Below are 24,098 nucleotides of genomic sequence, written 5' to 3'. Positions count from 1 at the left end.
AGGTTTTGAATGTGCTCATGGAGAGTGGTAGATAGGAGTGGGTGCGCCTTAAGGGGAACGTAGATATGTCTTGCAGTTCTCTTGAGGCCTGTCCGGCCACCTTAAGGGATGTCGTGAAAAAAACGGAATGTACCATTGTTGTGCGTTTGATAAGTGTATTGTGAAGTATTTATAGGGATAACGTAAGTTGCTCACATTTGTGCTGTATGGTGTTGCTTTTGTCCAGAAGTGTCAAACTCTAGGCCTTAAGGGCCAGCCTCCTGCTGGTTTTCCAGAACTCATGTGTTATCTGCTGCTGATTACCTGAATCAGGTGTGTTTAGCAAATTAGAAGCTTCAATGGCAGATTGTTTGGAAAACATGTAGGACGCCAGCTCTCAAGGCCTGGATCTTAACACTACTTCTTAGTCATTGGTAAGATGCAAGTACTGGGTCCTCACTGATCATGGGCAAATGCCGCACTGACAGGGAGTACAGGTGATACGTCAGTGTCTAAAGGATGCCCATATGTCCATACAAACTACACTCTGATTGTCTAATGTCCTCATTTGTAACAGTCAAGCTGCACCGAAAGGTGCCCACGCTCAAGTGATCTCTATGACCTGACAACCGAGGCATGGCTGTGGAAAAAAATGTGCATGAACATTTTCCCTCTACAACCTCACAAAGCAGTCTACAACCTTGATATTTTGTACAGGTTTGCCCATTTGTGCCCACAGCCTGTATCCACCTAAGGGCAGCTGTGACTAAGGCTTTAATGAAAAAAGAAACACAATAGAAAACACGTGCTCAACTGTGAGACACCTATGAACCATAGAAAATAAAGCATTCATGAACACATTATCTTACATATTTATACTTCAAACTGCTTTTTTAGTTTCAGTCAAAGAAGCTGTGGAGTCATAAAGCTGCAGTAAGCTTTGGTTGTTTTAGTGTTTTGACTCTTTGGAATATTCTAAATAAAACTGAAAACTATAAGTCCTTCCTAACTAAATAGATTGACAGCACAAAAAATTACCGGTAGATCCTTGTAAAATGCAGAAAAAAAATGTAAAAAGTTTTTGTACTGTAGTGTTTGACTGTGGCCCTTTAAATAGTCTTATCATTTAAGAATATTATTATCATTTTGTAAGTGTTACATCTGACAAAAAAGTGGTATAAAATGTATTATTTACAATGATTAAGCACATTTTGCAAGTTTTCTCTTCGTTCACTATGTTTGACAGTCATGTCTGTTGCTTATTTGAATTCAATGCAGGAAAAAAAGGCCTTGAACTACTTTAGTACATAAAAGACACTGTAATTTTTTTAAATGTAAGTATTGATTTGTTTATTGTTGCAATCCTGCTATTTTAAAATGAAAAGAATATGTGTTTTCCTTTTGAGATTAAAGAGTTAGGTACTATGTTTTAATTAACAATGTAAAAGTGTAACTTGTGCTGGTTGCTCAAAGCAATCGGAAAAGGAATTTTATAAAATGTCGGTGCCTCTTTTCTGTTTCATAATAAATGTACTATTGAGGTAGATTCTTGTCCTCAGAGAAAAAAGATCCTCCAGAGGGTAGGTGCCCTCATCAGTGCATTGTTTGCTTACCATAAGCAGATATATATAAATATTTTTTCAAATTAGTCTGGTGGTTGCATTAATCTGGTACTAAACTCACTGAATCCAATTTGTTTGGCAAATGAGCTTCAGCACTGACCAGCCAGATTTTGAAGCTGCTTCCATAGTGTCAACATCTCTTTTGGACTGCGTCTGTGAACTAGCAGAAGAGATCTGTATGCACAGGGATTGCCCCTGTCTGTTGCTGGGAGATCAAATGTTAAAAAACCTGGGTGATGGCTCGGCAAAAGCCCAAGTCTCTGAAGGCACATGCCAAGATAAACATCATCAATTGGGAAAAGGCGCACCCTTTTAGACACTTCTTTCAGGCGTAATGCAAGTGAGCTGGAATACACCACCCCTCCTCCACCAGCATAGGGCGGGTACACGCCCTTGTAGAAATTTTCTGGTATGTAGTATTTTGCAGACGGCTCACGAATTGGCATTGCATTATAGATGACATCTCCAAGGAACAAATCCATCTCAGTGTCATTGGTCCTCCACAGTCGGTGCTCTTCTTTCTTTTTGTGCAGGTAGTCCAGCAGGGCATCTGTTCGAACAAAGACATCATCATCCCCTTTAAAAATAAAAGTTGCTGTCGGGCAGTACTGCTGAATCCATTGCCAAAGCAGCAAGTCTTTTAGGGTCAAGTTATAGAAAGCGTCTCTGAAATCCCACTGCAGAATATCACCATACTTTTGGTTCTCGAGGTCTAGGAGGTTCTTCAGGTCAGGGTGAGGACCCATACTTGAATCCTGTCTTCCAAGCAAAAAAACTGTCTGAACTAGTTCCCCTTTCCTATTTGTTTCCCCAAAAACAAGACCACTGCGTCCCCATGTTTCACGGATTGCCTGTCTGTTTTCAAAGTTTCCAACTTGGGATTTGATGGCCATGAGAAGCATGGGAGAATCCACTCCGTAGATTTCAGCACCTCTCCTACAGATACCAGGCTGATTGATGAGCATGGGGTACTCCCTGCAGTGCATTGACCTGATAAATGCCCTCATTTGTTCTGGTAAGCTGTTTAAGTCATGTTTAAGAGGGACTGAACATGCATCTGACATACAGTCAGAGCATCCATCTTCAGTTTCCATTAAAAGCTGAGCATTTGGCTTCCACATTGACCCAGTTGTGTTTTTTCTCAAAATCGGATTGTGCTGACGATCCCAAACATGCTGCAACTGGTTCCATACTGCGCCATCCTCCAAACGTAGGTTCCAGAAAGGGCTCAGTGGATGGGAGGCCAAAGATGAGGAATTAGGAGAGAAGCCTGGGGCAATATAGTGAATTATAATTTTTGGAGGAGCGTAGGACATAGTGATGAATATAGACACCATAATGTAAATCAGAAGGTGACCGGTCATCATACAAGGCAGGAGACACAGGCACAGTAGTCTACTGTTACATTTGCAGCATCTTCCCATTGCTAGCAGTATTATGTTGGATATTTATCTGAAAAAAAAACAACAACAACAAACTTTTGTTATCTCTTTGCATAATCATCCCAGGAAATAATGATGTTCTTTTCTCTGTATACAATGATAGAAGCATATGTTTCATAAAGACCAGGCAACCCCTTGGTGTTTCTGTTTCCTTGGAGATGGTCCAGTGGGGGCCATTATCAGGTCCTTTCTACACACTCATATTATTGCCATGTACACCTGCATAGCTGTTGGTAATATCAGAGCCCCTGTAGACATACTATGGAACATTTAATACAAATTAAAGTGGATTACCTATGATAACTTATCTGTAAATAATCTTTTTGTTTGTTTGTTTGTTTGTTTTTAACATTTTTGTAATATTGCGAACAACTGACTGACAAATGATTTTAACTTTCCATAATCTTTTAACAGCAAAACTATATTTATAGATATTTTTTCTATATCAGAGTCACTCATTCATACTCATCAAGCTTTTAGCAGTATAAGGCTTAAAATATACTTACAAGGTACTTGTCTTTACTAAGGACGCCGACTGCAATGGAAGGGATGAAAGCGATTCTATCCTGTGGTGTTTACTCCTTACTTTTCTTTTCTTTTACTCCAGGTGTTTGCAGGTAAGGCAGAGACAGGTCTGCGGTGCATTATTCATGTCAACATCAGCCCACCTCCGTTTCTGCTCAGAAATGCTGTCATCACAGGTGAGGCAGCCTTGCTCGCACGGAGCATGCGCGTTTTGACTGCAAGAAAAATATACCTAGGAGTGGCGCTTACTCTACGCGCAAAATAATTTTCAACTACCTTATTCGGGGCAACTTTTTGGTATACATTCACGTGCTGTGGTAACATATTTGGATAGCATAACTTAATAGTAATATAAATATATTTATTTAATTCATTATCAACAACATTTTTTTTATTATTTCATACCACATAGCGTTTACGAATGATAGTTTGAGGTCTTATGAGTTCAAACCAAATACATAAACATTGCACAAATTCCTTCGTAGCTCCTACTCAATGGTAGCTCCCAAAGAGTGACAGACATTGCCATAGACCAATGAAATGAAAATACAACCAATAGCAAAAGAGAATAGGCGGGACCTAGTGGAGTCGCTCAAGGGTTATGTTTTGTATAAAGCAATACAAGGTTGGTTGAGCTATGAATGAGGAGCCATCATCCCGGCGGCTCGAATGTGGAAAATACTGTTAAAAGTCTAACTACAGACGTTTAAAATGAGCAACCAAAGGTTTTGGACAGGTACCTAGGTCTCCGTTCATCAGCTCCGTATCTTTTTGTTGGGTAAGTGTGTTTCTAACATTGAAATCTTTTATGTTTGAGCGACAGAAGAAGCAACAGACTACTGTTTATTTGTCTGTGGCACTAAGTAGCAAGCTTGCTAACAGATTTTGTTTTTTAGTGGATATTTGGGTCGCTAATGGTGGTAAAGTCATGGGGCGTTCGGTCGTTTAAGAGCAACATTAGTATAAATGCGGTAAAAATTATGTTTTTCCTCCGTGACTTTTGAGTCTCAATACGCTGTTTGTTTTGAATCCTTCTTTTTTTAGCGTTAGCCTATTCTTCAAAACGCGAATGTGCATGCTCGTTAAAAAACAAGTCACCCCCCAAAACAGTTGTTATACTATGGCAGTGCTAATGTTTAATGCTCTAAACTATTGTTGAGTTGAAATAGCAATTCTCCTTATTTTTATTTTATTTTTATTTTTTTACATTTTTCAGTCGTGTTTCCCCACTTGTTTTACTCCTTTCCAACGATGACCTATTGGTTTAATTTGAAATGTCCAACACTCGACAGCGACTTATCACTTCTGTTTTAAACAAGAAATTATTTAGTATTTCTTGTTGCTACTTAAGTATCAACGTGAAGAGCACAGTCGTTGTCTCCCCCAGAGGTCACCTACTTTAGATAGACATCTTAACACGGCATGATTAAATATTTAGACCATTTAGAAAAGGCATCATTATTTAACAATTAAAAAAAACTGCTGCTAACCATTTTCAGGAATGGTCGTTTTTAGAAATCCATTTAAACAAAAGTGTAGGCAAGAAGTCCAAGGGTTAAGCTCCTGAACTAAATTCCAAGAAGGAGCTTGGACTTTCAGAGTAACACATGGAAGAAAGAGATACTTTCTTCATGGCAGCAGAACTACAGAAATGTACTATCAGTTTTACTGTAGCTTTGTGCAGTTTCACATTAATGAATGCTATGATATTCGTTTTTTTTTAACTAAACTAAATTTGAATTTAGTGTGTTATAACTATGACTGTGCCATGACCATTGGTTTACCTTTTTCTTTTGTGGCTTTAAGCACTCTTGCTATTCTTATATAATTTTTAAAACTGGGATGGCATTTTTTTTTTAAAGTGGGACTGCTTTTGAGCCAAGAATCTTGCATGTTTAAGAGTTCTCCAAAAAACAAAACAAAACAACACATCTATAAGAGAAACTACATGATATTCAGATTCATTTACGTGTCTCATCACATGGAAGAAAAATCTGTTGAAGTTGTTTCGCATTACATTGGGGTGTAACAATTCATTTTAACAGCAATTCGATTAATTTCATAATTTAATAATTTATGTTACGACTCGTAGTCCATATTGCCTCATTTTAACGACCTGATTTGATCCGATTCACTGACCTGAAATCGATCCTGAACAACTTTAGCTAAAAAATCAATCAGTGTGACTCAGAGATAAATACCTGGGTTCTGAACAGTGCAGGTGAAGTTTTCCAGATTCTTTGTAAAAAACAAACAAATAAACAGGAATTAATGCCAAGTCCTTGCACATTTTAGTTTGATAAAGTTCAGCCTAGTGGGGCTGCATGGTGGCGCAGTCGTTAGCGCTCTTGCCTCACAGCAAGTCCCAGCTGTGGGACCTGAACCAGAACACCAAAGGGGGACCTTTCTGTGTGGAGTTTGCATGTTCTCCCCGTGCATGTGTGGGTTTTCTCCGGGACTCCGGCTTCCTCCCACCATCCAAAAACAGGCGTCATAGGTTAATTGGTCACTGGTGTGAATGTGAGAGTGCATGGCTGTGGGATTGTGGCCCTGTGACAGACTGGCGACCTGTCCAGGGTGTCCCCAGCCTTCACCCGCAAGTAGCCGGGATAGGCTCCGGCAGCCCAGTGACCCCGAAAGACAATAAACGGATTAGAAAATGAATTAATGAAATGTTCAGCCTAATGTTGTTTTTCCACATAAAAATAATACAACCAGAACATTAGAAGTGTTTTCCAAGCATTGGACTGGAATGATGGCTCAATTATTTTTTGCTGCCATCATGTGTGTTGTCCGCTGTGATGCACCTGCTCGTTTTAAAGTTAGAGTAAAATAAACCCACTGCGACTCAATCCAAATGTTATTTTGCAGAAATGCTATAATCAAATAATTTCATTTTAATGGTCGATTCAATTAAAAACTTGCCTCAGACGAATCGATCTGATTGGAACATAGAAATATAAACTGATTAATCAAATAAGATCAAGTATAGATTCTACTTTGACCATTGGTTTTACCCTTTTTTTGTGATTTTTAAGCACATATATTTCTAAATTGCAATGACATTTTTAAAAGGGTACTGCTTCTGAACTAAGAATCCTGGATCTTAAGGAGTTTAAAAAAAAAAGTCTTAAGTCTATAAGATAAACGAAATGATATTTAGATTAATGCACACGTCCCATCAAATGGAAATTAAACTGTAAAACTCTAAAGTTGTTTCACATTACATACTTCAGGAACTGCTTTTCTTGGAAAATACATCTGAAATATTCTTGGGGATTTTACTGCATACTTTCACATTTAATGGGAAGACTGTCACATTAGAAAATGAAAAAGTGAAATATCCATTTCTGGCTTTTGAATAATAACAAGATCAATGATAAATAATTATAGTACTAACTATTGATATTATCATTCTTTTATGATTGCATTAGTCAACCAAAAAGCTAAAAACATTTTATTGATTTTTGCTTATTTGATAAAATTGCAGACTAAATGAAATTACACAACAAGAATCATTTATATCACACACCGACCTGTACTTGACATTTGCCTACATTATGTTGTCTCAAATTTTTAGACTATGTACTGTTTAGAGGCAGGGCTTTTTTTGTACATTAGATTGCTGGCGTTTTTCATTTACTAAATCTTTATTATTGTTGAAATAAGTTGTGTTCTTTAACTGCCAGGATTTTCATGGTTTTGTTACGTCAGTACTCTGATAAAAGTGACACACAGTACACATGCACATGTGCTTGACTGGTGTTCATTTTTCAAAGAAACTTTTTTTTTTTCTGCTTCTACCCTTATTTGTCTAAGTATTGACCTTACCTTCTCATTTTTTTTCCAGATTTCGTCGGATTCTCTTCTTTGTGCTTTTATATTTCTAAGATTTCAAGAAGTATTTTGGATCTTTGTAATTGTGACAAAACTCACAGAGCGCACATACGGCTCAGGGTCATCAATTGCATCAGTCTTTCTACACTTCCCCCTCTTTTTGATTTTCGGCTACTTTTTAAGCAACAAGTAAAAAAAAAAAAAAAAAAAATCCTGTCTCCTAATACATAGCCAAGAAACCATGTCCTCCATCCTTCCTTTCACTCCCCCTGTTGTGAAACGCCTCCTGGGATGGAAGAAGACTCCAGTAAGCAGCGGAGGAGCCGGAGGAGGAATTGGAGGAGTTGGGGAGCAGAATGGAGGAGGACAGGAAGAGAAATGGTGTGAGAAAGCTGTGAAAAGCCTGGTGAAGAAGCTGAAGAAGACAGGCCAGCTGGATGAGCTGGAGAAAGCAATCAGCACACAGAACAGCAACACAAAGTGTATAACAATACCAAGGTGAGAGAAGGACACATGGAGGTGTGGGCACATAAACATTTGTTTGGAAGATTATAGAAAGCAGGTACATCCCTGTTTTTATTAGATTTTGGTGTAAAAACATTTTACAGATCTTATCATATCATGAAAACTTCTTGTTCTCTATGAAACCTATGAGCACCTAATTAAATTAGGATTATTTCAGTTTTAGTATCAGTGTTTGTTTCATGTCAAAATGAGTTGAGTGAGCCCAGTCTTATAATCTATGCATGGCAACATTTTAGTAAACACATAAAATCCTAATGTAATCAGATTAGAAAGTAGCACTGGATTAGTTACTTGCTTGTAAATTATGTCTTTTTAAAGAGTTTGTGGTTTTGCTGAGAAAACCTGGCCAGAAACGCATCTTTGTCTGTTTAGTTTACACCTGAATTTAGGTGTTAGCATAAAAAAGCTAAAAGCTAATTAATGCTGTCCTTTTTTCAAGGCTTTATGTCCAATTGCTTTAAAGCCCAGTGTTTTTTATGAAGAAAAAAATGATTTACTGTGAAGCATTTTTAAAAGTAATCAGTATTACATAGAATAAACATTACATAAAGTACATGTATCATTGCAATTATAGATTACAACTATAGATTGTATTTAGAATTAAGCCTATTTGTTACAATCAAGGTTCCAATACTTTTTGTTTAAAATTCCGTCTTTATATCCATTAAGTAAGTCTACACCCAGTGTGGTCACTCACTGTAACTTAATTTCACATGAGCAGGATGTGTGGGTTTCCATTTACCATTCAAGTGCAGGGAGGTGCTAATGCAACCAAAGTGTTTATTTAACACTAAATAATGTGAAAAGGCTGCAGCGTGTCCGTCAGCACGACAAAAGCAAAAGTATGTTTGTTTTCAGCACAAGATCTTTTTCATAGGAAAGTATCGGGGCTGCACTGCTCGACTACTCATAATGCCAAAGGTTTCAAAGGCTGGTTAGTATCCATGGGGTTACTGGACTTGATTTGTCAGCAAATGCTCCTGAGCTGAAACTTGACACTAAACCCATGGGCTGCTGTCAAGAGGAAGATGTAAAAAAGACAACAATGCAGATGACCTGAAAGCAGCTTTCAGAGCAAGCTGGGCTTTAGCGGATTGCCTCCATACCATTACGTACTGTTGCAGTAATTTATGCAAAAAGAGGCCACACTAAGTTTAAAATAAATAAAAAAGCAGTTTTCAGAAGGCTGACATTTGTGCTGGAAAATAACATTGTTTTTGATTAGTTTGATAAAATGCAATAACTTTCTGAGGCACCAGATTTTAGATTTTTTACTATGCATTTGCCCACAGAATACAAGAAAAATGGGGTGAAGTATTTTGATCTATGTAAGAATTCTATAGAATGCCTTTCTGTGTAGACAGACCACAACTTATGAACTTTTCTTGTTTTATATATGTCAATTATTTATTTGAAAAAATGTAATGGCTGCATTTTTTTGGCAAATCACAGTTGAATAAGGAATTTATCTTATCTACACATGAGCTAGGCTCTGTTGACAACCAAGGGAGAGAGATGTTTTATCAGTCATCGCATTACAGAAAACGACTAATCAGCGAACAAATCTGCTAGTTGATGTCATGTGTTTCATGTACAATTATGGTTCTTTTATTTAGGAATTAAATGTGGCATAGTTCTTAAATGTTACATTGTTCTTTTGGCAAAAAACTTGCATTTGTTCATGGAACAAAACACAAAAACTAACCAAAACACACGATTTATTATAAAATAGCTGTGTGCATTTAGTAACTAATCCAAGGTATTGTTGCTAAAAGAGATCTGCATCCTTCATTCTAAAACATGCTTGGAATATAGCATATTTATGAGCTGTTTTTGTAATTTTTCGTTTAGCTTTTGTAGATCTTTAAACAAATACAGCTTTTCTTTTTTTGTAAATTAGACAAAAAATGAGAAAGCTTGAGGTTGAATTTATTTAGTTGATCATTCTAACTCTTTCTTGTTTGTTAGTATGCCTTGACATTGCTAATTCTTATGAATATTAAGGTGTGGAAACGGGCATGAAAGGGAGGGATGGTTCAGGGTCACCAAACGCTCACAGGAAGAGATGTCTCCGTTGTGCAACAGCGGTCCACTTCCCCACTGTCTTCTGTCAAAGGTTAGCAAAGCAAGAGAAATGAAACCTGACTGGAGGAAATGGATAGTCCACACATGATGCCAGCTAAACCTGACCTGAGGTTTACCGTACTTCATTTTAATGTACAGAACCCAACCCAAAATCCTGAAATATTATAGATCAGAAAAGTACAAGAACAAAAACACCCTAGAGCAAATATTTACAAATTGTAAAATAGTACCATTGTTCAAGAAGTACTCTTGTTTTTTTTTACTCACCATTACACATAGTTTAGTATTTTTTTGATAAAGTTCTTTTACTAGATTGATGGCACTTAATTAAGTTTTGGCTCTTGTTTGTGCAAATGTATTTTCTGTCTATAAGTTTGTTAATATATTCTAGAAATATTTTTAAGCCTTTTCTAAAAACTATTGCAGCACATGTGTGTTTTTCATCTGGAGCTAAATGATATACCAGTTTAACTGTGGATTTAAAGTGAACATTAAGCTCAGTTTGTTTACTTAGTTCCTGGGTAGAAATGATGTGCTATTTACATGAATGCCTGAAGGGGGCACAGAATAGCACTGTGCAGTGATGCTTATTACTCTGTCACTGCTGCATGAGAAATGTGACATTTCTTTTTCACTCTAAGGAATTTGGATTGAAAAAGATTACTTTAAAATAGCTTCTATCCTGTTTCAGCAATTTTGAATGCACAATTATTTTTGGTTTTTGGTTTGACAGGAAGTAACTGCTCACACTCCTTCTTGCATACAAGTAAATGCTTTCTTATCTTAATTCTGCTGCATAGAATATATAATGCAGCTTGTTCAGCCAGTTCATTGGTTTCCTAGATCTGTTCACAGACATATTTGTATTACAAATAAAATAAGTTGCATGCCTTTGGGCATTTATTTATTGATATTGGCATTTTTTCTTTGAAACAGGCTAATAATAGCTGCTGGAGTTATTAGGCAGTCATACTTTCAAGAGGCAGAAATCTAGTTTTTGGATGCATATCTTTCTTGCCTTTGAACACATGGAAATGAAGCTGATAAGTAAGATAAAGTACCGGTACTGCAGTTTGTGTCTAGTAGTTGTCGTCTTTGTTATGTGAAAAATGTCAAAAGGGTATCTGGAGGACTACACTGATAGCAGGTGGAGAGCTTTGTAGATAGAGGCAGGAAATGTTCCAGGAAAGACGATGCAAATGTGCAGAGATGAGTTCAGTTCAGCTTAACGTGATCTGATGCGAATCCTGTAGGGTTTAAAAAAGACAAAGTTTTGGCATTCTTTAAATGCACTTCAGGCTTACACTTTGTTGAAATTGTATTCAACCTTTGAGGTGAAAAACAGGGGGTTAAGGCTGAATGCTATCTGTCTCTGGTGATGCTGTACTCGGCAGTTGTAGCAGAACTTTAAGGATGTTGATTAGCATCAAGATAGAGCCTGTACTGACGAGCACAACAGTTTCTTTGATCCGATCCGACAACAAGTACTGAAAAAACGCAGCTGAAGTAGGAAGTGTGCTGTGTTGTGACCCACTTTTTATGGTCATGTTTTTTCTATTGTCAAACATTTTGTTTTGTCTTTTTGATTTGTCATCAACACATCATTGCTGTGTGTTTCTTTTGCCATATTCCTCCCATCCTAAAACTTAATCCAGCTGTGCATTTTACTTGCTGCTTGTTTGACATAGAGGTTGATTTAATCTCAATCTCTTAGATGTCTGGTAATTTTTTTTTATTTTTATTTTTTTTCATTAGTAAAAATTGGCTGCTCTTTGAATTTTTTTTTTTTTTTTAGCAGTTTTCAATTTACATCCTTTATTTAGACATTACTTTCAAAGAATATTGTTATTTCTAAACGTCTAAACAATTTTAAACGTGTGTCAATATTCAGATTTCAGCTCCTCATTGTTCGGTGTCACGACTTCACCACAAACTAGTCATATTTTTGCCATCCTAATTTTGAAAGCAATTTTATGTAGTCGTCATGTCCAGAAGAGACCATCTCCATACATTTGTGATTTCATCTTGCTGAGTTAAAACACCCCATGTTTGCCATCTGTTTGCTTTTATTTTGATCCTTTTTGCACTTGTCTTGTGTGTCTGTGTTGTGTCTTTAGCAATTGTTCAGAATTTTGGGGTCTAGGCTCAGGCCACTCGATAGAGCAGTGGGACTCTACAGGCTTGTATGGATACCAAGACCACAGCAGGTGAATACACTCCTGTTGACACAAATACACAATGAGGTATACAGTGTGTTACTTAAGCAGCAGAACAATTGTCTCTGGATTGAGTGGAATCAAACTGCAGCTTTTTAATTTGACTTAGAGTCTGAATGATCTATTGATTTACAAGTGTGTTAATGCTGTTACTATAATATTTAATTGTCTAATAAAGCCTATTAGGAAATGTAGTGCTGTAGCTCAGTGTATTCAGCAGGAAAGGAACATGGCCATGTGATTTGGATTACCAAACAGAGGAATGCAGCATTTATAATTCCTACCCTGTGTAGTAATTTAGTTTAATTAGATAATGTATAACAATGGCATTTTATGACAACAAAAATAGTAAAATGCTTTGAGGGATTTAAAGTCCCACTCCGATCATCTTTTGATCTCTTTTAATAGTGTTTTGAGTGGTGTTTTAATTAGGATTATGCCATTATTGTGCAATTATTGGTTTCTCCTTCATGATTGATTATCAAAACGCTTGGCAGTTCCGTCCTTTGAAAAGGAGGCTATCCATACACCACTACCTGATTGGTCAAAGTTCAGGTGGTTTAACTTTTGACGCTTGTTCAATCGCAGTGGGTTTTGTATGTAGAACCCAAAGACTGACTTAAAAACTTGTGTGGTGATTTCCGTTACATAATTTGTTGCCATCATGAAAAAAATTCCACAACATGTTAAACACCAAAAACACAATTTTAATTGGAGTGGGTCTTTAAAAAGTAACAAAACAATTTGCATAGACAAGTCTAATTTAAAACTATGTAGGATGAGCTTTATAGTAGAAGTAATATCTAGAGAGTAGTACTCCTTATTTTTATAAAATTTGATTCATGATGATGTTCTTGCAAAATTGCCCAGAATTCTTTAGTTATTTTACAGCTTGCTCTTAAATCAAAATCGTTTTTTTCTTAACTGAGCTTTACGTTGTCCTGCTTCCCATCTCAGGTCATTGGACGGGCGTCTGCAAGTCTCTCACCGCAAAGGCCTGCCTCATGTCATCTACTGCCGCCTATGGAGATGGCCTGACCTTCATAGCCACCATGAGCTGAGGGCCATTGACACATGCCAGTATGCATTCAACCTCAAAAAAGACGAAGTGTGCGTCAATCCCTATCACTATCAGAGAGTGGAGACGCCTGGTAATGACCCTTAAGACTTCTGTCTTTATTTGAAGTGGCAGTCCCTGATTGTGATTTACTGTGGTCCTTAAGATGCGCTCTGACGAGTCCAGTTTAAGCCGAGGGAAAAATTATATAATGCCATAATTTTCACAAGTGTTATTAATAAGACAGGATGATGCATGCTTGTGTGTGTGTGTGTGTGCTTCTGTTGTTGTTCTACTGTTTTGATTATCATAACAAATCAAGTTTAGTTAAATGGGATATTTTCCTCTGTAGTTCTCCCTCCAGTGTTGGTGCCACGCCACACAGAGATTCTGACAGAGCTCCCACCTCTAGATGATTTTACCAACTCCATTCCTGAAAACACCAACTTCCCTGCAGGCATTGAACCTCCTAACAACTATATACCTGGTCAGTATACAAAGCAAACATTTTTTTTTCAGAACTCTGGCTCTAAAGAATCTGCTCAGATAAGGAGCCAAACCTTTAAAGTCCAGTTTCCCTGAAAAACAGAATCATTTACTAACATGACCTGAATGACCGAGGGTCCATTTGGCCCTTTTTTTCAGTGGGAATGATTTTTTTTTTTAATGTTTATTAAAATAAGTAGTTCATAGAGATAATCTAAATAGCCATAAACCACCAACTTTGGTCAGTGAAGTTAAAAATATGAAGTTCCCTTTTGGGAAGTGACCACATTTAAATTCACATTACCGGTATATTTTTTTATGTTGATACTTGCTATTGTTACTAAATGCCAAGTATACAAAATGCTTAGTAGTGCAGATTTATTTTTCAAACGCTTTCTTCTCCAATGTTGAGAACAAAACCAAATCAGACTTTCTTTATAAAGCACTTTTCATGCACATGTGCCACAAAATACTTCAGTAAAACATTTTTCAATGTAAAAAGCAAAAGCAAAGACGTTCCCACACACAAAAATAGTAAAACACACACAATACCCATGACTTTTGCGACACCCATGCACACAACACAGTGATGCATGAAATTTGACATTGAAGTGGGGGAAATGATAGTTTGGGGATCTAGTCACATCAATGACCCCCAACCCCCCCACCCCCCCCCCCCACACACACACACACTTATGATCACAGAGGATGTTACCACAGGACCCCCACCCCTACCCCACCGATCGAAGCAAGGAGCCAAACCCAGGTGATCCCACTGCAGTGACCCTGCTGGCAGAGGGGGGCTTCAACACTGATGTGGAGGGTTCCTCTGAGGAAAACACTGAAAACGGAGATTAATAACCAGATAGACTGTGATGGATGACATAAAACACTAAAAATAAAAAAATAAAAAATTAAATAATTATAAGCATCAATGCATGAAATAATGGAAATATCAAATCATTTTATTCCTAAATTTCAGCTAAAAGCCAGATTATAAAGGTAGGTGTTTAGCTTTCCTTCAAAAACATGAAAGGGTGTTACACAGGCGTGGTCCTTAATACCCGAATAAAGCCTCATCATAAGTTTGGGCTGTAATAAATAGTAATTCCTTTATTGTGTTTATTTAGGGATTTATTGATTCTGCTCTGTGTATTGCAGACACTCCTCCGCCTGGCTACATGAGTGAAGATGGGGAGACCAGTGATCAGCAAATGAATCAAAGTATGGAATCAGGTAGATTCTTTTCTCTGCTGTAGTTTGATCTTGATCGTTCTGTAAGGACCCCCCACCCCATCCCACAACTCTATCTAGCAATGGATGGAACGAAAATAAAATCCACGGATTGAATATATAATAAAGATTGCTTTGGAAAGTTTGAATGCTTGTTTTCCTACTAGGTTCACCAGCAGAAATGTCACCAAGTACACTTTCACCTGTCACCGGCATGGGTAAGCTTCCCTTAGTTGTTGTCTTCTGGCTTTTTTTGTGTACATATTAAATACAGATTGTATTTGCATAATGGAAAAGGAAAGAAAATGTTCTTGAGGGTATTGATTCAGTTTTTCTTCTTTTTAGAAGTTGTCAGTAATGATCAAAACTTAATTTCTAAAATAAGTTTCCCATAATAAATCTTGGAAACAGTATCATTCATAAATGTAGACTCTTAAAATGTGATGCCTTGTGTTTTTTTAGATCTCCAGCCAGTCACCTACAGTGAACCTGCGTTCTGGTGCTCCATAGCTTACTATGAGCTGAACCAGCGGGTCGGGGAGAATTTCCACGCCTCCCAACCATCCTTGACCGTCGATGGCTTCACTGACCCCTCCAACTCTGAGCGCTTCTGTTTAGGACTTCTGAGCAACGTTAATAGAAATGCAACAGTTGAAATGACAAGGAGACACATAGGTAAATATGCAAAAAAACATCATAGTTCAGAGGTCAGGATGTCATCAAAAATATTAAGATTTGCTAGTTAGGGGGTTGAGTAATTGCAGTCTAAAGGCCCGTACACACCTGGACGAATATTCGCCAGCCGTTATTCGCCAGCGTTTTTCAACACGTTTTTTGTGTTCACACCCAGGCGATTTTCGCTGACGATGAGCCGAGCGAACATGCAATTTAATTCCCTGACATTAGATGGCGCTTAATGTAAACCAGAAATACCCCCTGTACACAAGGTGGCGCTGCGCAACTTTACGCTTCTTAAAGTCGCTTTTCACTCAGAAGAAGAGAGCAAGTATTTACGCGCTTGTCAGAGTCAAACAAAGAAAACATGAATATTTCAAGCACCAGTTGCTCCAACTCTGGTTCCAGCGATGAAGAAATTATTGTTCTGTTGAATGATGAAAGACGCCGGAAAAGACGTCGATTTTGGCTACATCCCATAGTTACGAGAAGAAAGAACATGGGGAGTTTTATCGACTGGTACAAGAGCTGAAAATGCATCATGAGCGTTTTCGGGGATATTTTAGAATGTCCCTCAGTGAGTGCATCTTCTTCGTCTTATTTCTTCGCGGCAGTGTAGACGCTACTTGGCGTATATCTTCTTCACCGTGACGTATGTGTGCTCAGCAAGACAGTTTTGTGTTTGAGCGCCCCCAAGTTGTGTTTTACCGTAACTTCAGAAACTCCAGACACGTGTGCAAAAGCGCCATTCTCATTGGTCGTATAGTTTTTGACCCGGCGCGTCAAACCAAAAAAAATGAACCCGAGGCGTTTTTTAAAAAATGATGCTTTTACGCGTGGCGTTTTTCACATCGGAATGCACACTCACATTGGTGCCCTTTGTTTAGTCACGAGGCGTTAAACGTCAGCGAATATCACGCGCGAAATTCGTCCCGGTGTGTACGGGCCTTAAACATGGAAGTTTCTCAGAGTAAAACGTCAATGAATGTGTCTTAAAAAGACACATTATGATGTCCAATAAGAGGTTAAAAGAAAATTAAGTACCGGTAGCTAAAAAGAATCAAGATGCTGACTGTGAAACAGATTTCCAAAGGCGGAGGGGCAGATAGAACTGTTCAGTTAGTAATTTGCTGTTTGTGCTCCTCTGTATTTTACTCTGCAGGTCGTGGCGTCCGGTTGTATTACATTGGTGGAGAGGTATTTGCAGAGTGCCTCAGTGACAGTGCCATTTTTGTACAGAGTCCCAACTGCAATCAACGATACGGCTGGCATCCTGCCACAGTCTGCAAAATACCTCCAGGTTTATATGCAAGCTCCTTTTTTTAAATATACTTGGATCAGGGCTCCAGACCTAAATTGTCACCTGATATTAAAAAAAAAAGCATAAATATTTATTTGTGATTGGTTGTGTGCTGTGTAGCAGGTAAACAGTTTAGCACAAGAAATGTCTGCATAGTTAGAAACCAGCTTTTTCGTGGGCCTTTAGAGCTATTTTGAAGGTTGTTTTTGTGGAATTCCTTTCTAAATATCTAAATTGCATAGAATGGGGAATTCAAAGGGAACTTGCGTTTTCTAAAGGAACATCCTTCGGAAGTTGGAGTCGTAATTAAAGAGGGTGCTGTAAAGTTTGGGCAGTGTTTTTTAAATATTGCTCTGAGTGGCCATTATAAGTAGGTTACCAGACCTGAAAACATTTAAATATAACACATGTATGTGACCAGTACATGAAACATTGCTGGCAAAAGTGATATCTCTACAGATCGACATGCATTCCTCTGTCCATCAGAACATTGACCTGTCTGCAAAGAAAGTGGTAGTGAGAGTGAAATCCAGTACATCTGACTGCACTAAGTGGGGAGAAGAAATTCACAGCATGTTCTTGTTATTTGTCAGCTTATGCAAATGAAACAAGACTTCACAATGACATGGTATTTCACCCACTCACTGACTCATCAGTTCCCTTTGAACGTTTCATGCCTGGTCAAAGGCTTCTGTTTGAGTTTATTTTAAGTGCATTCATGGAAATGGAAAAATAGACTAAAAAGTGTTGACAGTGCAGAAGTGATGGATAAGAAACCAGGCATGGGCTTTGATTTGCCAGCTTGTAGAATCAGCTCAAGCAGCAAAAGCATGACAAATGACAACACTTCTGCAGTTCATTGAGATCTGCTGGCTTCAGTTAAGGTGCAGCCAAGTCTTGGCTTTGAAAGCACCATTTCATCCAATTTCCATTGATTCTTTTTTCCGGTCCAGTGGATTTTAGAGAATGGCAGGTGTGAATGCTCTCTGCCTCTGAATGATAATTCCTGCTGTTGACTGAAGGACAGCAAATCGCTTATCAATAAGCACCTCTAGGCTTTCATTTACAGAAAACATGTTTCAAACTACTCATTTATCAAATTTATATTTTGTAGACATTCTGGCTTATGATCAGTTTTTTATTAGAGGGTTTTGGTTGCTGCTTGTTTTGGCAGGATGTATTAGAGACTACTATTTGATGGATTTTACTTAATGGCTGTTTTATTTGATCTATTAAAAGAAAAATGATATAATGTACCTCACACTTGGTTTATTTTTCCTCTCAAGGCTGTAACCTGAAGATTTTTAACAACCAGGAGTTTGCAGCGCTGCTGGCCCAGTCAGTCAACCAGGGCTTTGAGGCGGTGTATCAGCTAACCAGAATGTGCACAATCAGAATGAGTTTCGTCAAGGGCTGGGGAGCTGAGTACAGGTGTGTCCAACTCTCAAGTACATCCACACCTTTGACAAACCGTGATTTGTATTATGGCTGCACGATATGAGGAAAACGTGCGATATGGGACATTTTGATCAATTTTGCGATGACGATGTAAGTTTCGATACATGAACAAAAAGCAAAACAACCAAAAACATCATTTCCATTTCACTGCAACAGTTAAATAAGTCAACATAACTTAAATTATACTCGAAATGACCCTCGTCTACATAAGAGGCCAGCATCTAACATAACAGGGCTCCATCCGATTGGTCATCAACGTAAAGGGGTCCATCCGATTGGTCAAATACATCGAGGGATTTATTTGATGCGTTAAATACTTCAAGCTACCATAAGATTTTTTGGGCACATTTAAAGTAACCGTTTATTGTCATTTTCGCCGACTTTTGCGATATGAACGTTGCACTGATTGATATCGCGATAACGATAAATTTGCGATTTGTTGTGAAAGGCCTAATTTGTATTACTTGGTTTGTGCAGAAGACTACACAAAAACACCTCCTTTTACACCAAACACAACTTGGCGGAAGTCCGAAATGTCTGAAGTCGTTTTTTTAGGGGGAAAATGCTGGTCAAATTATTACGTTAATCGCGATTAATTAATTATAGACAAATTAGCGCAATTTTATTTTTTATCACGAGTTTCATTTTTAACCTATAACTATTGTCATGTCCTTAATTATGAAAAAACAAAGGTCCCACTGTTTGTTTTATTTGACTGAAAACGGCTCTTACATGGCTCTCAGTGCAGGTCTTGGTGTCTGTGTACCCCTGTGTACGTGGCACGCGCCGCGTTGCTGCTGTGACGTCATCAATGTCTTTTTAAAGCCAGTTTTTGTAATTTGATCTTTTACTTTGCTACTATGTCATAAATTTAAATGAAAATAATGATAAATTAATCACACAAAAAAATGAATCGCATGACGGCACAATAAAATGTAACTTTGTTGTTCTTTATGTGCATTTTTTTTTAAATCCTCAATAACCAGTTTTACCAACGTGACAGATAAGTCAAACTTTATTAATCCATTTACAATAATACATTTTTCTTGTTTTTAAGCTAAAGCACAGTATGTATCACTCTGTGAACAGTCATGCTCCAAAACATCACGCGGTGCGGCTCTGTAGCTTACCTAAGTTGTACTAAAGTGTTTTTACAGATTTGTAAGTGCAGCGTACCACAGAAAATCAATTTCAGGTCAGTGAGGCCAGAATTGAACATAAGACGAGCCAGATTATAGGGAGGACTATTTAAACATGTACCGATAGTTGTAGAGTTAGATTAGTTAATTCTCTGTAAGAGTTCTGGTACATCGCCTGTCCGTCCCGGGGGAGGATCTCTCCTTCATGTGGACAACCCTGAGGTTTCTACTTTTTTTTTTTGTTTTTTTGTTTGTTTTCCGGTGTAGGTACAATAACCATTCGGCCTGGAACTTCTGTTCGGGGTCCTTCGGGGTCCTGGGCCTAGGCGGAACAGTTATGGCACCTACACCGGAATCCAGTATTTTTCTTTTTTAGGAGTTTTTCCTTACAGAGAAGGACGGTCTAAGGGCAGGGATGCCCAGTTTAGTTTAGTCTGTTTAGTTTAGTTTAGCAATTACCTACTAAATTCTGTGACTTCATGTTCTTTATGATTTCATGTTCTTATACAATTACCAGTATGAAGCCCATTTAGACAACTATTGTTGTAATATTGGGCTGTATACATAATATAGAATTGAATTTAGCCAGGGATTTTGGGAGGGGATCGAGCAGACATGTTAATAGTTCTGACTTATAAATGAGGCGGGATATTTCTGTGTTCGGGTAGCTGAAAGGAGGAAAAGGTATGAGAAACAGTCGGAAGGGATGGGAGCAGAAGTGGAGATTCTGCTGGATATCTTGAATTTTCTGGTTGAAGAAGGACAGAAGACAATTTTAGGTGTCATTTGAATAGAAATGAGGACAACGATTGTCACTGGGTTGTAAGATATTATTCATTAAAGAAAAAATAATTTTGGAATTTTCCTGATTTGCATTGATCATTTCAGTAAAATAAGTCTTTTTAGTATAAAAGTTGCCATTGAAGTTACCAACAAGTGCCTCTGTTAACCACTAAGATTTTTGTTTATTATCAAATTCAGTAAATGTTAAAACTTCAATTTACTTATGTGATGCCAGAAGTTGACACTTTTTTTTTTACACTAACTTTAACACAATAATGTTGTGATATTAGTTATTCTTGGTTATTTATTGAATGCATTTAAAACCATAAGTCGTTGTCTTCAACCTTTTCCCTTTTTGCTTCTCTACAGGCGTCAGACAGTAACCAGCACCCCTTGTTGGATTGAGTTGCATCTCAACGGCCCCCTCCAGTGGTTGGATAAGGTGTTGACCCAAATGGGTTCCCCCTCAGTACGCTGCTCCAGTATGTCCTAAACAGGGTTCCCAAAACAAAGTTAGACATTTCTCAACTTCGGAGCAGTTTATTCTAAAAGTGATCACCAATCAGTCTTAAATTATGTTTTTCAAACTTCTTGTAAACACACTTGGAGCGATAACAAATGTCATACGATGGACCTGGGGAATAAAAGTGGCATCCCAAGCTGACTGTACTGGAATGGTGACAGTAATGTGGTCACTGGACCTGAATTCCTTCTCTAGCTTTGTTGGATTAGCATCCGGCTGATGTTCCACTTAATTTCAGCCCAATACCTGAAATCCAACTGCAATATTTAAACCCTAATTGATGTCATAGTGGCCCGGCCAGCGTCTGGGCTCTGGTTGAAGTAAAAAAAAAAATACAAAGTAATTTTAGAAAACCTAGTAGAAGGATAGATCCCCCTTCTGTGACACAGCATTGGTTTGGGGGATCAGGCATGCAACCTAGTACCATTAAAATGCAGTCTTAAACAAGTTCACCATGATTTATCACAACCAAATGACAGCGTCACAACTCTGACACACTACTGCCACTTTAGTCTTATGTTTAACCGCAATAAATTCCCCCCCACTGGGCATGCCTTTTTTTTAATACCCCAAATGAATAACTAAATGTCCATTCCTCGTTATTAGATATGTCCCTCCTCCTCTCCAACTCAGTACTGTTTCTTTTGTGATTATAAACTGATGAGGCTGCACTGCATGGTTTTCAACTATCAAACATGATACACGCTAAGTTTAACGCACTCCATTTTTGTCATTTGAACACAAAAACACACACGTACTCTCAGTACGCTCAGTGGAAACATTCAGCCATGGCTGAGAGAAAATTCAAATTAGTTTATTTTTTGCAGAAACTACCTAATAATAAAAATGTCAGTCATAAAATTGAGATTTTTCTCAGCAAAAAGTATAGTGTTATTGAAAAACACAAAAGTGATCAATCCTTTTTGTTCACTCCATACTGTCTTTAGAAGAAAAGCATTGTGGTGGACCTGAAGATACCCTAGACTAAAGCTAAACTCAAAGATATTCTATTATGACTACTTCTGTGTGACAGATTAGAAAAAGAAATATTCAAGATTATTCACATATATTAAAAATGCATGTTTCTTAAACGGATGCAGTTTTTTTTACAATTTATTGACATAAAAAGTCTTACCACGTGGGACTTTAATTTACAAAGTAGCTTCTATGCTCTTCTTGCACTGCCCCCAATGATGCACCCTCAAGAACGTTGCCTTTCATGGAAAAATACAAGTTATCCCCTGAGTTGAAAATCCCCTTTAAAATTCAGGATATTTTTTTCTCTTTTGCATTACAATACATTTTTGTTTCCCAAATTGTTTTTCTTGACTTGTTAATGAGTGTTTGATGAAATATTTGATTTGAATGAGATTTCTGATCGAAAAACCAGCTTGTACATTGGTATTTTAAACTATTTGAGCTTTAAGTGTTTAAAAAAGCTAGTTATACACATCTATTATTTTCTTTACACAATCTTTTAGCTACATTTTTGTATTTTTATGTATTTTTTATATATATGTATATGCTAAATGTATTTAAAATCTTAAAAGCTTTCCTTTTTTTCCTTAGACCCTGATTACAGCTTGATGTTGGCATGTAAGATGTATGTTGAATAGAATAGACCATTTTTATAATATCTACCACTCATGGGAGGTATTACTGCAAAGCTGTCCCACTTGTTGTTTTCCTTTTGTTTAAACCTTGACTTAAATTACCAAGGATATTTTTTAAAGTTACTGCCTTTTATGAAATCACATAGCTAGATAACATTTCTTTTCTGATTATTACCTATTTCTTTTGATTTTAAGATTTGTTTTGAAGTTGCATATTAAATATGTTGTAGAAAGTCAAAATGATGGGTCACTGAAGGTTTAGTTTCCAATTTAATGACTGAATTTTTGATTGTTGTTAAATGTGCACACTGTTAGCATCCTGCCATTACTGGAATTTAAGGCTTGCCTTTGAGGCTCATAAATGCTGGTTCTGCAGGGTAACTATTGTAAAGTTGTTGAACTCTGGTTCATCATAAATAATTCATCACAAAAACAGTTCTCGTCATTTAGCTAAAAACCTTCTCATAGCCTAAAATCTGTTAAGTGCTGCGTTGTACGTGTCTCTGTACAAAATCTCTCATCTGTCTTGTAGTTTCGCTGGTCTGTACATTGTTTTTTTCATTTGTTTGGAGAAATGTTTCAACTCATCTGAGTCCAGCCAATGTTTTACCAGTGCAAACAAAAATGTATTTTCTTTCAGGTTATTCTATTCCAAAACTGCAAGTTTGTTCTATGCATTGATATCTGTTTGTTTGGTCTGTACTTTAAAAAAAAAAAGAAAACCTCCTATCAGGATATATTTAGTGTCTTTGCTGATTGCTAGACTTGCAATGTGTGCATATTGCCAGAATCCAGCAGAGGCGTTTACCTCTGCCTTTGTTTTATCTTCATTTTTTTTTTAAATAAGTGCCACCTCGGATTGTACCATAAGTCCAGTCAGCTCTGCTCAGTTTTAGAAGGAAGTGGAAGAAAATGAGTTTTCATGAAGGACTGAGTCAAGGTCAGCATTCCTACTAACAGATCATACTGTACTTTTACCTTTTTTTTAATTTTTTTTTTCCCTTATTGTGATGACAATTGTGTATTCCAAAGTAAGCCTCTTTCTAGCAAACCTGTAACAAAGTGGCTTCATGGGGAGAGTGAGATTCCTACATGTCATTAGTAATGTTTTATAGTTGTACTTTTTTTTTTTTTTTACATGCTATTTGTGCTTGCTGTCAATGAAGCATATTCACTAGGGATCAATTTCTTAGAATTCCTCTGTTCTTTAAACACAGATGATCTTCATAGGCTTTTCAACTATCCAACATTTATGAATTTTTAAGGTGTACACTAATAAAGCTGTTTTAGCTCAGCTGAAAATGGTCTCTTTGGCTTTGAATTTTAATGTGATATTCAGAATATAAATTTGCTGCTGGGTTTTTTGTTCTTTCCATTTTTTTAGGGACAACTTCAGTAGTGAACTGGCGTATTTCCATAAAAAAAGCTAAATTAAAACGATGACTAACAAAACTGAATTTGACATTTTCTTTTTTTCACACCGCAAAGAGAACAAAATGTATAGGTGCAGTAAAGCAAAAATGTTTTTACTTCTAATACAACTTTAAAGCAAAAATGTTATGAAAAAGAAATTATTATGGAGTCATTCTATGGAAATGGC

At 37.3% G+C, this 24,098-nt stretch overlaps 2 protein-coding genes across 5 annotated transcripts; one reads left to right on the top strand and one right to left on the bottom strand.

The window, feature by feature from the left end:
- Positions 1 to 1,556: 1,556 nt before the first annotated feature.
- On the bottom strand, positions 1,557 to 3,724 carry LOC101162771 (N-acetyllactosaminide beta-1,3-N-acetylglucosaminyltransferase 2). Its single transcript, XM_078956139.1, has 2 exons — positions 3,550 to 3,724; positions 1,557 to 3,053 (listed from the first exon to the last, which is right to left on the bottom strand). Exon 2 carries the CDS (start codon positions 3,023 to 3,025, stop codon positions 1,691 to 1,693), a length of 1,335 nt encoding a protein of 444 aa, XP_078812265.1. The 5' UTR covers positions 3,026 to 3,053; positions 3,550 to 3,724; the 3' UTR covers positions 1,557 to 1,690.
- A 451-nt stretch (positions 3,725 to 4,175) lies between these two features.
- On the top strand, positions 4,176 to 23,800 carry smad2 (SMAD family member 2). 4 transcript variants are annotated; one of them, XM_020707805.3, is made up of 11 exons: positions 4,176 to 4,346; positions 7,419 to 7,903; positions 12,133 to 12,222; positions 13,189 to 13,382; positions 13,641 to 13,775; positions 14,936 to 14,998; positions 15,175 to 15,225; positions 15,470 to 15,682; positions 16,845 to 16,982; positions 18,269 to 18,413; positions 20,732 to 23,800. In XM_020707805.3, exons 2-11 carry the CDS (start codon positions 7,647 to 7,649, stop codon positions 20,853 to 20,855), a joined length of 1,410 nt encoding a protein of 469 aa, XP_020563464.1. In that variant the 5' UTR covers positions 4,176 to 4,346; positions 7,419 to 7,646; the 3' UTR covers positions 20,856 to 23,800. The 4 variants fall into 4 exon arrangements, with proteins under 4 accessions (XP_020563464.1, XP_020563463.1, XP_078812264.1 ...); XM_020707804.3 differs by having other exon boundaries at positions 14,936 to 15,010; XM_078956138.1 differs by lacking the exon at positions 12,133 to 12,222 and having other exon boundaries at positions 4,186 to 4,346.
- The last annotated feature ends 298 nt before the right edge of the window (positions 23,801 to 24,098 follow it).

The sequence above is a fragment of the Oryzias latipes genome, chromosome 12 (genome assembly GCF_053564925.1).
Source record: "Oryzias latipes strain Hd-rR chromosome 12, Olatipes_Hd-rR_3.1".
Taxonomy (NCBI): domain Eukaryota; kingdom Metazoa; phylum Chordata; class Actinopteri; order Beloniformes; family Adrianichthyidae; genus Oryzias; species Oryzias latipes.
The sequence above is the reverse complement of the archived record's forward strand: the minus strand, read 5'-3'. Positions and strand labels throughout refer to the sequence as shown.

Excerpts from the sequence above, each read along its gene's own strand:
- LOC101162771 (XM_078956139.1), bottom strand. The coding sequence starts at position 3,025 with ATGGGAAGATGCTGCAAATGTAACAGTAGACTACTGTGCCTGTGTCTC.
- smad2 (XM_020707804.3), top strand. The coding sequence starts at position 7,647 with ATGTCCTCCATCCTTCCTTTCACTCCCCCTGTTGTGAAACGCCTCCTG. Across the intron at positions 15,226-15,469 it reads TTCACCTGTCACCGGCATGG|ATCTCCAGCCAGTCACCTAC; the intron begins GTAAGCTTCCCT and ends GTGTTTTTTTAG. Across the intron at positions 16,983-18,268 it reads AGTCTGCAAAATACCTCCAG|GCTGTAACCTGAAGATTTTT; the intron begins GTTTATATGCAA and ends TTTCCTCTCAAG.